The sequence below is a fragment of the Armigeres subalbatus genome, chromosome 2, assembly GCF_024139115.2.
Source record: "Armigeres subalbatus isolate Guangzhou_Male chromosome 2, GZ_Asu_2, whole genome shotgun sequence".
Classification (NCBI taxonomy): domain Eukaryota; kingdom Metazoa; phylum Arthropoda; class Insecta; order Diptera; family Culicidae; genus Armigeres; species Armigeres subalbatus.
Genome location: NC_085140.1, coordinates 201,385,495 through 201,402,600, shown reverse-complemented (window position 1 = coordinate 201,402,600; position 17,106 = coordinate 201,385,495). Strand labels below are relative to the sequence as shown.

Genomic DNA, 17,106 nt, shown 5'->3' with positions numbered 1-17,106 from the left:
AGCAGGTGCAGGTACTTGTGTGTTTCGACCACGATTGTGATTTCGCTAAGAGCAGCGGGAATTCAAATGCGCGGCGTAAGCAACATATCCCGAGTCCCGGGTAGGGTGACGCGTGATTGATGACTTTGTTGTGCCATGAAACATCGGAGATCGGTCAGTTGCTGCAACAATGCGTACACGTAACCAGTATACGAGTTCTTATCAACCGATCGATTGCCGACAGCACGCAACGGCGGCGGTGAGTCTTGGCAACCACCCTATTCTGTCGTTGGAGAACATAATACATATACATAGTGCAAAAACGACCTGTTGGCACTGTTGTGTCGAGTCGGTCGGACTGCGTCTGCGGGAATGAAAAAGGGGGGAAAAATAAATCCAAGTCCAAGGAAATGAAGGAAGGATATTAAACAAGAGGAAAAAATAAATCAACATCACTGCCACGACACGCTACAGCCGGCTGTCGGGTGGCTCTACTTCCGATGGGTAGATTGGCATACCTGTTGCCACCAAATGAAACGGAACCAATTCTGTTGATTTGTTTACGAGCATTAAAAATAATTTATTTGCAGGCGGCACATTGATTTGCTTCGCGGTGAGTGATGGCGTTGATTTTGCATGTGCTTTTAGTCGAGAGACAGATTGATTGATCATATCACTAACAGATTGATTGAATTATAGTTTTTTTGTCGTGAATTACGTGTGGAGTCTCCAGTTTGCCAATCTGGAGATGGCGAGTCCGATTCTCGGTCTTGCCTAGGACGTTTCGATAGCTCAACCACCAATTTGCTTGATCAATTTTCGAGTTATGAAAAAATTTGTGTTTCATTTGTGTGGGAGCCTCCCGTTTCAAATGGGGGAGCAGTCTCGAACCGTCTAAAGAACCTTTCCAGGCCCAAAAAACCTCTGCTAAGTTTTCACGCTAATCGGTTCAGTAGTTTTCGAGTCTATAAGAGTCAGACAGACAGAAATTCATTTTTATGTATATAGATTCGGCTAGGGGAAAATTTACGATTTTCGACTCCCCATCTCCCCTCTTTGTCACGCTTTTTGTAACAAACCTCTAAAATGTTTGTATGGATTGTCACGCTGCTCTGAACCCCCTCCCCCCTCCTCGGAGATACGTGACGTACTTTGTGGATGACCCTTAGAGAGCGTTTACGTGTCAGTGTGGTGACGAAGACTAAAGTTCCATGTTCGGGGAGGGCTACAATTCCGCGCCCGTTTTTCACACAGTGGCCAATCAAGCGAGCTAGCACTCCATAGAGGCTGGAAAACCCCAGATTTGTCAGATACCATCGTTCTCCGTTTACCCTACGTTCCGATTTAGCCTACACCGAGAAACAAGCGCGGAAAGAATTAACTGTAAAATACTTGGTGTACTTTTGCAACCGTTAGCGATGATATCACGATGATCCCTACTTTAGATTTAGTTTAACTTTAGGTGAAACATTTTAATGGTATTTCAAACTGAGGATTTTGTTTTTTATCATAATTCTATCACACATTATTCGTTTGTAATTTTATTGTTTGTTCTAATTTTATTAACTTTTGAAAGGTCTGTCACATAAACCTTTAGGAACTATCGCGGACAGCATGTTGACGAACCATCTCGCGTACCGACCCTCTAACTTCACTCCTGCGGACTTTGAATTATACAAAAGAGCGACCCTATTAGGAGATCCCTTCTTATATCATTCCCTCTTCCTTAATTTTATGAAAATGACTAGGCAATTTCCAAACGACGATGACAGATTTATATCCAAACGACATGAATAAATGAATAAATAAATAAATAAATACATAAATAAATAAATAAATGAATAAATTCATAAATAAATAAATAAATAAAAAAATAAATAAATAAATAAATAAATAAATAAATAAATAAATAAATAAATAAATAAATAAATAAATAAATAAATAAATAAATAAATAAATAAATAAATAAATAAATAAATAAATAAATAAACAAATAAATAAAAAATAAATAAATAAATAAATAAATAAATAGAAAAATAAATAAATAAATAAATAAATAAATAAATAAATAAATAAATAAATAAATAAATAAATAGAAAGATAAATAAATAAATAAATAAATAAATAAATAAATGAATGAATGAATTAATGAATTAATTAATTATTTAATTAATGAAATAATTAATAGATGAATAAATAAATAAATATATACATAAATAAATAAATGAATAAATAAATAAATAAATAAATAAATAAATCTATATATATAAAAACCAATCTATGTATGTATGTTCGCTAACTACTTCTGAACCACTTGGCCGATTTCAACCAAATTTGGTACAGACATTCTCTATCCTCAGAGGAAGTTAACAAAGGGGTGGGGTGGTCATGTAGAAAAGGGGAGGGTGGTGGGAGGGTTTTGTTCAGAAAACGAACAATTCTGTGTAACTTTCAACTCCCAGGACCGATTTCAACCAAATTTTGTACACATATTCACTACGAGGAGGTAATCATATGGGAGGGATTTGGGAAAGGGGAGGGGTCTGGAGGGAGGGTTTTGTTTAGAAAACGGGCAATTCAAAGTAAATCATGAACCCCTGTACCGATTTCAACCAAATTTGGTACACACATTCTACATCATAAGGAAAAGATAACAAAGGGATGGGATGGTCATTGGAAAAAGGGGAGGGTATAGGGGAGGTGTTGTCTTTGGAAAACGAGCAACTCAGTGTAACTCCCAACCCCCAGGACCGATTTCAATCAAATTTTGTACACATATTCACTATGAGGAGCCGATCGTACGGGAGGGAAATTTGGATAAGGGGGTAGCGGTCTGAAGGGAGGGTACTGTTCAGAAAACGGGCAATTTGGTGTAACTTCTGAACCCCTGTACCGATTTCAACCAAATTTGGTACACACATTTTCTACCCCTAGGAGAAGATAACAAAGGGGTGAAATGGCCGTTGAGAAAAGAGGAAGGGTAAAGGGAAAGCGGTTGTCTTTAGAAAACGGGCAATTCAGTGTAACTCCTGACCCCCAGGACCAATTCTAAGCAGATTAAATGATTAAATCATTCAACTCTATGATTAAAGATTATGATTAATGAATTATATTTTTTTGAAAATGATGACTGATAATGATTAATGATTAAATTCATTTTTGACAATAATTAACGATTATGAATAATGAAAAAACCGTTGGATTATGATTAACGATTACCGATCGTGATTAAATGTTGACACACTATGTGTATGGTTAATGATTAACGATCGATATGATTAATGATTGATGATTATGAATGATCAAATTGCATAGTGATCCATAATCGAGTAACCTTTATTCCAAATTTTAAAAGGTATGATAATTATATGATAATGATTCAAGATTAATAAATAAAAGCAAGGTATGCAATGATCCAATGTTCCAGCATAACTTCTGTACCCTTGCCCGATTTCAACCAAATTTGGAACAAAAATTCTTTTTCTTAAGAAGGCGAAGATGACAGGGATCGATCAACTCAACACTTCATCGAAATCATGGTTTGCCCAGAGAAAAGCAATGATTAAAGTGTTTCCTTCTGGACGGTAAATGTGATCATTTCTTTAAAAATAGACGTTTTTCCGGAATAAAGGCATCGGTGTATGTTTTTCCTTCTTTAGAAATAGACGTTTGCCCGGAATAAAGCGATTTTGGGTTTGATCCCATTTTCAAAATCAGTCAATGTTTTCAAATGTAATCTACCTTCTTTTAATCAAATGATGAAATATCAATAAGAAAACACAATTATCCTTTTGACCTATTCCAATTCCGATGGTGAAAAAAACTGCGAATCAAACTGGCAACTCCGAGCAAGGCCGGGTACATACAGCTAGTAAATAAATAAATAAATAAATAAAAATAAATAAATAAATAAATTAATTAATTAATAATTAAGGAACAAATAAATAAATTAAAAAGTTTATTAATGAATGAATCTATAAAAAAATGAAAAAAAAAATAAATATATAAATAAATAGGTGAATAATATACATATACATAAATAAAAGAAAAGGATAAATGAATAAATAAATTAATAAATAAATAGATAAATAAATAGATAAATAAACAAATAAATAAATAAATTAATAAATAAATGAATAAATGAATAAATAAATAAATAAATTAATAAATAAATAAATAAATAAATAAATAAATAAATAAATAAATAAATAGAAAAATAAATAAATGAAAAAATAAAAAAATAAATAAATAAATAAATAAATCGATAAATAAATAAATAAATAAATAAATAAATGAATGAATAGATTAATTAATTAATTAATTAATTAATTAATTAAATAATTAATAGATGAATAAATAAATAAATATATACATAAATAAATAAATGAATAAATAAATTAATAAATAAATAAAAAATAAATAAATAAATAAATTAATTAATTAATAATTAAGGAACAAATAAATGAATTAAAAAGTTTATTAATGAATGAATAAATAAATAAATGAAAATTAAATAAATATATAAATAAATAGGTGAATAATATACATATACATAAATAAATAAATAAATAAATAAAAAAAAATAAATGAATAAAGAAAAGGATAAATAAATAAATAAATTAATAAACAAATAGATAAATAAATAGATAAATAAACAAATAAATAAATAAATAAATAAATAAATAATTAAATGAATAAAATAAATAAATGAATAAAATGAATAAATAAATAAATAAATAAATAAATAAATAAATAAATAAATAAATAAATAAATAAATAAATAAATAAATAAATAAATAAATAAATAAATAAATTAATAAATTAATAAATAAATAAATAAATAAATAAATAAATAAATAAATAAATGAATTAATAAATAAATAAAAAAATAAATAAAAAAAATCAATAAATAAATACATGAATAAATGAATGAATGAATGTATGAATGAATAAATAAATATATAAATAAATAAATAAATAAATAAATAAATAAATAAATAAATAAATAAATAAATAAATAAATAAATAAATAAATAAATAAATAAATAAATAAATAAATAAATAAATAAATGAATAAATGAATAAATGAATAATTGAATGAATGAATGAATGGATGAATAAATAAATAAATAAATTATTACACAAATAAATAAATAGATTAACAAATAAATTGGGGGCAGCAAGGACTTTGTCCAAGGGCTTGACGATCCCTCCCCAGGCCATCTGCGAGTTGTGGCGCCTGCCTAGGATGTGGTGGGGTTTGACAGTGGGCCCTGTTAAACCTCTATAAAAAGCTGCATGTATCCGCAAGTAGGCTCCGCCAAAGCGACCGTGAGCCGCTCAAAGCGCACAAGCCCAAGTCCTGGTGTTAGGTGGGACGCTAAACAGCCCTGACACGACGGCCCTCCGGCGAGACAGGAGGTTTGCGCAGGCCCAATAAGCCGCCTGGAAAACCAATAATTACGAACAATATAAGAGATAATGCGACTCGATATAATCGGCAAAGACCTAGGCGACGAATAAAGGATCACGATTGGAAGCTTGGAACATGGAACTGCAAGTCGCTAGGTTTCGCAGGTTGCGACAGGATGATCTACGATGAATTACATCCCCGCAACTTCGACGTCGTAGCGCTGCAGGAGATTTGCTGGACAGGACAGAAAGTGTGGAAAAGCGGGCATCGGGCGGCTACCTTCTACCAAAGCTGTGGCACCACCAACGAGCTGGGAACCGGCTTCATAGTGCTGGGAAAGATGCGCCAACGCGTGATTGGGTGGCAGCCAATCAACGCAAGGATGTGCAAGCTGAGGATTAAAGGCCGTTTCTTCAACTATAGCATCATCAACGTGCACTGCCCACACGAAGGGAGACCCGACGACGAGAAAGAAGCGTTCTACGCACAGCTGGAGCAGACATACGATGGATGCCCACTGCGGGACGTCAAAATCGTCATCGGTGACATGAACGCGCAGGTAGGAAGGGAGGAAATGTATGGACCGGTCATCGGACCGGATAGTCTGCACACCGTATCGAATGACAACGGCCAACGATGCATAAACTTCGCAGCCTCCCGCGGAATGGTAGTACGAAGCACCTTCTTTCCCCGCAAAATATCCACAAGGCCACATGGAGATCACCTAACCAAGAAACGGAAAACCAAATCGACCACGTTCTAATCGACGGTAAATTCTTCTCCGACATCACGAACGTCCGCACTTACCGCAGTGCGAATATTGAATCCGACCACTACCTCGTTGCAGTTTGCCTGCGCTCAAAACTCTCGACGGTGTACAACACGCGTCGAAGTCGGACGCCGCGGCTTAATATTGGGCGGCTACAAGACGGTAGGCTAGCCCAAGAATACGCGCAGCAGCTGGAAGTGGCACTCCCAACGGAAGAGCAGCTAGGCGCAGCGTCTCTTGAAGATGGCTGGAGATATTCGATCCGCCATTGGTAGCACCGCAACCGCTGCACTTGGCACGGTGCCCCCGGATCGGAGAAACGACTGGTATGACGGCGAATGTGAGCAGTTAGTAGAAGAGAAGAATGCAGCATGGGCGAGATTGCTGCAACACCGCACGAGGGCGAATGAGGCACGATATAAACAGGCGCGGAACAGACAAAACTCGATTTTCCGGAGGAAAAAGCGTCAGCAGGAAGATCGAGACCGTGAAGAGACGGACCAACTGTAACGCGCTAATAACACACGAAAGTTCTATGAGAAGTTAAACCGTTCACGTAAGGGCCACGTGCCACAGCCTGATATGTGTAAGGACATAAACGAGAACCTTCTTATTAACGAGCGTGAGGTGATCCAAAGGTGGCGGCAGCACTACGAAGAGCACATGAATGGCGATGTGGCAGACGAAGATGGCAGTATGGTGATGGTCCTGTGGGAACGCGCGCAGAACATAATTCTACCGGCTCCGGATCTCCAGGAAATCCAGGAGGAGATTGGCCGGCTGAAGAACAACAAAGCCCCTGGGGTTAACCAACTACCAGGAGAGCTATTTAAACACGGTGGCGAGGCACTGGCTAGATCGCTGCACTGGGTCATTACCAAGGTTTGGGAGGAGGAAGTTTTGCCGCAGGAGTGGATGGAAGGTGTCGTGTGTCCCATCTACAAAAAGGGCAATAAGCTGGATTGTAGCAACTACCGCGCAATCACATTGCTGAACGCCGCCTACAAGGTACTCTCCCAAATTTTATGCCGTCGAGTAGCACCAATTGCAAGGGAGTTCGTGGGGCAGTACCAGGCGGGATTTATGGGCGAACGCTCCACCACAGAGCAGGTTTTCGCCATTCGCCTAGTACTGCAGAAATGTCGCGAATACAACGTGCCCACACATCATCTATTCATCGACTTCAAAGCCCGATATGATACAATCGATCGAGACCAGCTATGGCAGCTAATGCACGAACACGGATTTCCGGATAAACTGACACGGTTGATCAAAGCGACGATGGATCGGGTGATGTGCGTAAAACGCTCCGATCGAATAGAGTTCGTCGCCGTACCAAACTGACAATCTACAAAACGCTCATTAGACCCGTAGTCCTCTACGGCCACAAGACCTGGACAATGCTCGTGGAGGACCAACGCGCACTGGTAGTTTTCGAAAGGAAAGTGCTGCGTACCATCTATGGTGGGGTGCAGATGGCGGACGGTACGTGGAGGAGGCGAATGAACCACGAGTTGCATCAGCTGCTGGGAGAACCATCCATCGTTCACACCGCGAAAATCGGACGACTGCGGTGGGCCGGGCACGTAGCCAGAATGTCGAACAGTAACCCGGTGAAAATGGTTCTCGACAACGATCCGACGGGCACAAGAAGGCGAGGTGCGCAGCGGGCAAGATGGATCGATCAGGTGGAAGATGACTTGCGGACCCTCCGTAGACTGCGTGGTTGGCGACGTGTAGCCATGAACCGAGCCGAATGAAGAAGACTCTTATATACCGCACAGGCCACATCGGCCTTAGTCTGAATAAATAATAAATAATGATTGACTGTAAAGATGTTTTAAAAGATGTTCGGTGAAAAATACAGAACAAAGAGTATTTTTTCTACCGAATTCGGTATTCGGAATATTTTGCATTAAGTACTGTAAAATATTTTACAGGTGTTGTAAAAAAAACAACCCAGTCAACACAAAATCGTATATTATGCAACATAAGATGCTAACGTGGAGGCGATATACGTACATGTTGTATGGGGAGTACCTACATCACCTCCACTTTGGCATCTTATACGCCATTCTATTCGATCTTGTGTTGACTGGCAAAGTATTTATCGTTCAGTGGAAAAAAACAAAATATAGGATAATTGTAAGCTCTGATATTTTCACCGAAAACTTGTAAAACTGTGTGATTACAAATCTATTTCGGCAAAAAAAAACTGAACCAGAAAAAAACAAATCTGAGTGTGAACACTGCTGTTTATTACGACACTTATGAGTGCGATTTTACCAGTGAGATTGATGGAGCTTGGGATTTGCTTTTTAACTTGAATGTGCACAGTCCGAGGGCTCTAGTATTTTTAATTGTCAATAACATTGCTGGCCACGTCTTTACGGTCTATCGGAGATAATAAGGAATTGATGATGCAGTCATTCGCCCACTGCAAGCCGAGAACACCTCTGCACTTGACACTAGTTCGTAGAGGTTCCTCTTGGTAAACAGGTTGCCAATGTGGTAAAAATGAAAGAACGATTATAGAAGAAGATATGGAGTCCATTTTCAGTTCTAGCAATTGCTACAACATGAGGAATGTCTACACTTACCCAAAGTAGGATAATGTAACAGGATTGGGATTGGAACCACGACCTCCTGCGTATGAAGCTGCGACGATAGCTTGTTCAACGTTACAATTATTTGCTACTGACTGTCGCAAAACAGCTTTCTAACGGTGAAGAATTTTTAACATAATTTTTCGAGGCAGATGTGTTCTATCTTGAATGTTTGTTTGCAGCACAATTGATATTCAACTAACACAAGCTAACACCATTGTTAATTTTTATTAGAAGGTACTCGTTGTATGCATTTCTCATAATACAGGAGATAACAAACCCTCCCTTAACCTATTTTGCCTTCCTCGTACAACAAGGTGTTCTGAAAAAAAGGATAACAAACAAATTGTAGGCAACGTCCATCAAAACCAAATGATAAGCATCGTTGTGTGGAACAAAAAAAAATCCAGACAAAGAATCCCCGATTTCGTCGGGCAATATCAGTTCCGGGAATGGACAACCTCTGCTTTATCGTAGATTCAGCCTGATAAGAAGCGTATAATAAAGAGGCAACGAGGCATCCATAACTTCATCTTGGACCCAATAGCAGTGCGGGCACCACGCCTGAAAAGGAAAACAAAAGCGTTGAATCATAACAAGCACAATAAAAAAACAAGCGCAAGGAATAATGCCACCAAAATCGTCAAAGCACGAAAAAAGTTTTTCCGGCACAAGAAGAACCTGAACACTCCGTCCAGCTTCAGGCCGAGTCGTCGTTTGGAATAAAATTCCTTATTTCACGCTCTGATGAAATTATTATGACATTTCTAGATCATTTTCAGATGATAAGATTCTGATATATCTTCCTCGTCGGTCGAGGATTCGGCCCCAGCAGCGCCAGGAAGAGTGGCGAAAGAAAAACCCGCCCCGCTGTGGGTGGCAAACTTGTTGGTGCCAGCCGAGGCGGCCGGTTTGCTTTATATATTTTTCGCAGGCCTCTCATTATTATTTGTCTGGAGCTGTTGAAGATTTTCCGTGTGCGATATGGCTTCGTCGGTCGAGTTGAGCTTGTGGACTGTTATCTTTTGCTTCGCTCTCCTGCTATCTGCCAACATTCAATGGAAAGTGCCACGAAGAAACTAAGTCAGGCCGAAACTCCATCCAAGAAAAGTGACAAACATGGTGGCGGCAACGACATCGCATCGGCGGACAAAGGCCAACCGAATGACGACGTGTGAGCTGGAAATATTATATCCTTCTTATGGATGAATAGACAGCAATGACGATGAGAGCAGTTCAGCCATTTGGGTTCGTTTTTCATCTTTCGTTTGCTGAATTGGGATGGTGTTTGGACTGATGCGTATGGCGGACAAATTGACGATAATACAAGCACCGGTGACTGTTGTGACACCAGACTGGGGGGGTATCGGGGACGAGCATCTTTTGATGCGGCATGATTAATATGTTTTGATCACTGGTGATGCTTGCTTTCATGTTGCTCGAAACATGTCATTAATGCTAATGAAGTGCCGGAGCTGTCGTCCGATTAGGGTGGCGCACAATGGAATTCATGGTGTGTTATTTCAAATGTTGTGTGAAAAATCAAAATATTTTACGATCCAGCGTTTTCAATGATCAATAGTGTCTTCTTGCGCCTTAATCCTGTGACCTCAGATTAAGCCTAAATCCTCTATTTCTCGTCGAACTAAACTGTGACGAGCCTCATGAAATTGTTGGTCAGATTTATTTCTTCGTGGTGCACCCTATTGCCATTATGTGTTCTGTCGATTAATATAATGGTGAGTTTGATGCAACAAACTAGCATAATCTCATATGACGAAAATCATTAAAATGATTCACAGCTTGCGTATCTGCCGAGTAATCCACAAAGTTCAAAGATCGTTGTTAAATAATGGTTATCCAACACCTCCCACAATTCCCATCCCGTGAAAGTTGGTGAAATCGAATTTCTCTAATTGAGTGATTTTCTACCTTTATTTGGAAGCCCACTCATTGTTTGTCAGCATTTACAGAAAATTGCTTCTATTACACGTTTCTTTTTTTCCTTGATTCGACAAGAACTCCAAACCTATTGAAGAAATTTCTTTAGTGCTCTGATTGTTTCATAGGAAAAAAAACTCTCATTCAGTGCGGAATCAATGCTGGTCTAGATTTGTTGGTTAGCTAATGTTTACCCTACTGCTCACAAAACAACCCTCTTCATCACACACACATTTCCGACACGATGAGGGTGCTGTGGATGGAAAAATTGAGCTTTTGGATAGAAAAAAAGTGTGCGAGCACCGAGAACCGGATTTGTACACGATGTGTCATTCAAAACGAATCAAAAGTGATTACATAACACTTTTGGGTAAATTCATTTCTCGAAACTCGTCACTGCTTGTGGCAAAAAACACTTGGTTGACAAAAGAAGAATTCTTAAACCAGATTCAATTCAAACATGGTTTGTCTGAAGAGTTGCCAGCATTGTACACGCTGGATGTTAATAAAAGAGATGTTAATAATAAACACCTACATCTTGAATTACACTGACAAAATTATTTTTAAACCATAGCAAAATGCGAAATACAACTCAAAATTTGTTTTTGTTTTGCCGAAATCTCCTCCAGAAAAAAGTTGTTGAACGTATTTCCACTCCACTCCAATGAGCAAGGATGTCACTTGAAGATCTTACTTCGTGGAATGTTTGCTTCGAAGAAATTTGGAGTAGAACAACACAAACAAAACACAAACTTGGCATAAGCTCTGCTCACTCCATCGCAAGTAGGTCCAATCCCTTCACCGCTTCTCAGATTGATGCACGCAATTGGCAGCGTACATGCCTCCGCGCTAAATTCGTCCGTGCAAAAGATGATGGATTTACCAAAGGGACACGATTTGTGACGGCTGCGACGAGCTAACCAGCCAGCAGCCCCGTCTCCGACCTCGGAGATAGAATCGCCACATCTCCCTCTCAATTTAACTTTGCTAATTTATTTAATGACTACCGTAGCGTAATGAAGTCATAGAGACCGACGATCGACGGTGCGACGCACGCGGTAGGGCAGCGGAAAAATCAGGTTGCGATCCCATCCTGGGTGCTGGGAGCCGAGCTGAGGGACGAGGCATAAAGGATGGCAAGGAGTTGGACGGGATGGATGGATGGTTGAATGGTTGGAAAACACTCGCTCATACCCCGCGGTGCGGTGCGGCGGTGGTCGGTATTGCTGTTATCGGGACGACGCATTTTGTCATGCACCACTACGCACGAACTCACGCACAAACACGCGCGCATACAGACGCACCCCAATAGCCAACCATCCACCCACGCTAGACTGGTTCGGTTCTTGTATCATTTGGGTACTGTTAAACCCTCAATATTCGGAGTATTCGGATGATTTGCAGAAACAATTTATACATGTAATTAATGTCGCCCAAACTGTTATTATTATTCACACAATATCCACATACAATATAAACATAATCACACACTCAAAAGCTACACACAACATTAACATATTTCTCACACTCCCAGTCTGACAGATGGTACACAGGGGTGTTGCATGGCAGGAGATATTTACATCACACAGGGGTGTCACATCTCGTTTTTTCTCAAGGATCGGAAGAGTCCTCATTTACCACGTAATCATCATACTTCGTAGGACGTCGGCTAGAACGTTTTGGCCTTTCATATGTCGCTAGGTTGCTTTGCAGTTGCTGATCCAGTTCCTGAGATGTCACCAGATGATCTCGGCTGCTGGAGGTCTCGGCCACAGCATCGCTCCGTTGAGTATCCTGCGAAGTAGAAGAATTCATAGAAACTCGACGTTGTTCTTCAGGTTCGATGATCTTCTTCAAATGTGCTGAGTTGCGTTGATAAGTTTTCCCAGTCATTTCATTCTGCACCGTAACACGTGTTCCTGATTTCGACACTATCGTGCATTCGGTTGGGTCAAACGTGGTGCTCAGCTTGTTTCCAGGGTTAAGGTTTTGCATCACAACTTTATCTCCTTCCTTTAGATTGGACTCCTTCGCATTCCGTTTTCATTTTCATGATGACCTGAATGATATTTGCCACTCCAGTCACGGTCCTGAAACTCTTCAGTTATTGGGTTTGTTTCAACTTCCTTCAAGAACGGAATCTTAGTTCTAATGGTACGACCCAACAAAAGCTCAGTTGGAGTTTTACCGGTAACGGAGTGTGGAGTAGAATAGTACATAATAAGGTACTCGTTTAGATCTTTTTGCCAATCACGCTTCAAAGCTGAACTTATTTGAAGACGTTTTAATAAAGAGCGATTCTGTCTTTCCACTTCTCCATTCTGTTGCGGCCAATACGGTGTTGTGAAGTTTAAGTGAATGCCATTTGTTTTACAGTATTCGCTAAAATCCAAACTGATAAATTGTCTGGCATTATCTAGTGTAATTGTGCGAGGAAAACCCAATCGTCTGAATATTGTATGCAATTTATTAACCGTTTTCTTGCCTGTTATTTTTGTCATGACTTCAACTTCTTTAAAACGACTGTAATAGTCAATTATGACTAACAGGTATTCCCCTGAAGGCAGTGGTCCCAGGAAATCAATCGCGACGTCTACCCAAGCTTCAGATGGTAATGGACGCCTTTGCATTGGTTCTGGTTTCTGAGGCAACCCAACTAGTCGGCATCCTTCACAAGAAGCCACCCATTTAGCTATTTCCTTATCCATTCCAGGCCACCAAACTCTATCACGCATTCTCCGTTTCATTGCCGATTCTCCTGGATGCCCTTCATGTGCCAGCTCCATAAATCTTCTCCTCAAACTTACAGGAATAACCATTTTATTATTACGCACGACGATCTCCCCAACGAGACCAAGTTCATTTCTAAACGGTTCAAATGCCTTTGTCTCAAGCCTGTTCCATGTACCGCAGCGAAGAGAATCCCTTATCAAGGTTAGCTCTGCATCTTGAATAGAAACTTCCTCAATTTCACCAATGTCAATGGCAGTTGATTCTAAAATTGCCAAGACAAGAAACTTGTCTTCTTGTTCCTTATTTTTAGTTTCCATTGGCCGAAGGTCTGTTAATCTCGATAAGGGATCGGCAATATTAGTTGAACCTTTCCTGTACTTCACGGTGAAGGTAAAGCACTGTAAACGCAAAACCCATCTTTCGATTCTAGGGCATGGCCGAGAACTTGACTTAAACAGTGATTCCAGAGGTTTATGGTCAGTTTCCAGCTCGAACACACGACCAATCAAATACATGGAAAACCTTTCCATGGTCCACACTAATGCAAGAGCTTCTTTTCTGTTTGACAGTAACGTTGTTCCGTAGAGGATAAGCTTCTACTTGCATAGCAAATGATGAAAGGATTCGAATCATCGAACGCGTTTTGGAATTGCACTAATACAGCTCCTAAGGCAACAGGAGAGGCATCAGCAATAACTCGAGTATGCAATTTATTGTCAAAAAATTTCAACTGTTTAACATCGCCAATCATGTTCTTCAATTTCTTGAATGCGGTATCTTGCTCTTCATTCCAAACGAAGGGTGTTCCATTACGAGTAAGAGTTCGAAGGGGCGCCGAAATAGTTGCTAGGTTGGGCAAGAATCTACCAACATATGTTGCGAGTCCCAAAAAACTTCTTAACTCCTCAACATTTTGTGGTGGTCTGAAACTCTGCAGTGCTTCTACTTTACTCTCAGCTGGTCGAATTCCTTCACTGGAAACGTGATGACCTAGAAATTCTAACTCAGTGACTTTGAATAAACATTTCCGATCATTAAGCAGCACATCATGGCTTTGTAGAACAGCCAAAACCTTCTGTAGACACCGATTGTATTCCTCCTCATCAGCACCGAAAACTATAATGTCGTCAATGTAATTGTCTTTTGTCAATTATCTTTTGAAACATCTCCGAAGCGCGTGAAACTCCGAACATCAACCGCTTATATCTGTACATTCCCCGATGAGTAATAAAAGTTGTTACAGGCCGAGACAATTCATCTAACTCGATCTGGTGGAAAGCATCTTTTATGTCCAGCCTAGAAAAATACTTGGCTGACTTCAGACGAGGAAGAAAGTCTTCTATAGTTGGCATCAAGTGATGCTCACGCTTTATCGCACGATTCGCAACGCGCATATCTACGCATATTCGCAAATCACCACTGTCTTTCACAATGATAACTAGCGGTGAGACCCAGTCACTGTACTGATTTACTTTTTCTATAATATCAGCAGCTTCCAGATGATCTAACTTTTCTTCAATACGCCCTAATAAAGCTATCGGCGGCCTCCTAGCATGTTGCACCACAGGAGTTACGGATTTGTCTATCGGTATGTGAAGTTTTATACCTTTCATCTTAGGAAAAGACGACTTAACAACAATCTTGGACATTTAAAACACAAGAATTAGAATAACTATCTAATGAACAAAATTATACGCAACCTACCTGAGCAACTTGATTTGGTTTATCCGGCAACCCTAATCGTAGAATATCTAGCTCCTTGGCCGTTTCTTTCCCCAACAACGGTTGATTTCCATCGCGTATAACGTAAAATCTTGCATCGCACTGCGATTGACAATTTTTCTCAGGAATTCGAATAGTAGAGTCAAACATTCCTATGACCTCCAACGACTTGGCATCCATCCCGTACCCGCGAAACTTCTGATCGACTTTTTTGGTAGCATTCCGTATTACGACATTCTGCGACTTCAACCAGTTCCAGGTAGATCCATCTATAATATTTTTGCGACTCCCAGAATCGATAAGCATTTGAGTCATAACACCTCCCAGCTTCAACCAAATAAACTCATCGCCATCGCCAATCGAAAAGATGAAACTTTGCGGTTTTTCCTCTTCGACTACTTCAGCTTCTTCCGAAGGAATTGTTCTTATGCGCTGAGCAATGCCCTTCATCAATGGCCTTTTATCTTGTCTCCTTTGAGTATCACTCACCGCATTTTTCGAACTAGCAGTTTTGCATTTTCTGGCAAAATGACCAACTCGCTTGCAGTAACCACATTCCTTATCCCGAGCAGGGCATTTTGGGTCGTTTCCTAAATGACCTCTACGACCACAACGAGAGCATTCTAATGCGACCCGCCCAGACTGATCACCAAAAACACGGTTCACATTCCCTCCGACATTCTGGAATGCTGATACTCCTGAAAGGTCCCGGTGTTACCATTTGGCTAGCTTGATATTTTACTGATTGATGAGATGAAACAATCTTAAACGCTTCATCTAGAGACAATTGGTCCTTCTGGAGAAGCTTTTCTTTCAAATCCGGAGGAGCCATTAATATAATTTTGTCTATAACACATATATCACGGCTCCCTTGTTGCGTTTTACCGAAATCACACTTATTTGCTTGCTCACGAGCTCGCAGCATGAACTTCTCAAGATTTTCCCCGGCTTCAGGTTTGAGCGTCCAGAATATATTTCGCTCCATTGAATCATGATGCTTCGGAGCAAAATACTCATCAAGCTTGCATAATGCAACTTTGTATGGGCTAACATCATCAGATTCATCAACGTCAGCATCTGGAATGGATTGAAACACTTCTTGGACATCTGGACCTGCCCGCGCCAGCAATAAGAATTTCAATTTGGTTTGATCTTTCTCTCCACTAGCGGCAACTACGTACTCGAAATTACGCTTCCAGCGGATCCACTGGCCTCGAATTTCATTCTGAGCCAGTGCTTTAAAGGCAAACTGTTGGATTTCCCATTTATCCATCGTCCTGTTAAATATTTACAACTTTACATGTATTTTTTTTTATTTCCAATAACGGCATTTAAGCCCCACTGTAAAAGTACTTTTGCTTTTGCTACCATGTGATTAATCAATAATTTGAACTATCGGCATTATTTAAGCCAACGGAATAGAGTCCATCTTCATCGGCATTTAACCCACTAATCAACATAAATCCATCAATTCATTTTCTTCGGCATTTAAGCCATATACATTTACTACGGCATTTAAGCCTTTTGCTCAGACACTTTTAATAGTGGAACTCAAATATCATCGTATCTTCAAACTACATACCTGTTACTTGGTTTGTGACGGATCAATAACAAAATCGCCTTCGTGATAAGCTTTATTTCCTTCAAGCTTCTTAAAACGCCGATCACTTCTTTAATACAAACTAAAACAAACATTTCAAACATAAAGTGTTAGCAAAAATAATATGTATCCAATATTTCACAAATCACGCAAATGTCTTCGAATCGAATAATTTTCTTACCTTGTGAATTTCAGGTTCAAAGTACCGTCCTCGTCGCCAATGTTAAACCCTCAATATTCGGAGTATTCGGATGATTTGCAGAAACAATTTATACATGTAATTTATGTCGCCCAAACTGTTATTATTATTCACACAATATCCACATACAATATAAACATAATC

At 39.3% G+C, this 17,106-nt stretch overlaps 1 protein-coding gene across 1 annotated transcript; it reads right to left on the bottom strand.

Moving 5' to 3' along the window:
- Positions 1-14,568: 14,568 nt before the first annotated feature.
- LOC134209499 (uncharacterized protein K02A2.6-like) lies at positions 14,569-16,436 on the bottom strand. Its single transcript, XM_062685480.1, has 3 exons — positions 16,049-16,436; positions 15,146-15,861; positions 14,569-15,081 (listed from the first exon to the last, which is right to left on the bottom strand). Exons 1-3 carry the CDS (start codon positions 16,434-16,436, stop codon positions 14,569-14,571), a joined length of 1,617 nt encoding a protein of 538 aa, XP_062541464.1.
- Positions 16,437-17,106: the final 670 nt, after the last annotated feature.

Coding starts and splice junctions, on each gene's coding strand:
- LOC134209499 (XM_062685480.1), bottom strand. CDS start 16,436: ATGGATAAATGGGAAATCCAACAGTTTGCCTTTAAAGCACTGGCTCAG. Junction 15,862..16,048: donor AGCAAATAAGTGTGATTTCG/GTAAAACGCAAC, acceptor GGGACCTTTCAG/GAGTATCAGCATTCCAGAAT. Junction 15,082..15,145: donor AACCAAATCAAGTTGCTCAG/GTAGGTTGCGTA, acceptor TAAATGTCCAAG/ATTGTTGTTAAGTCGTCTTT.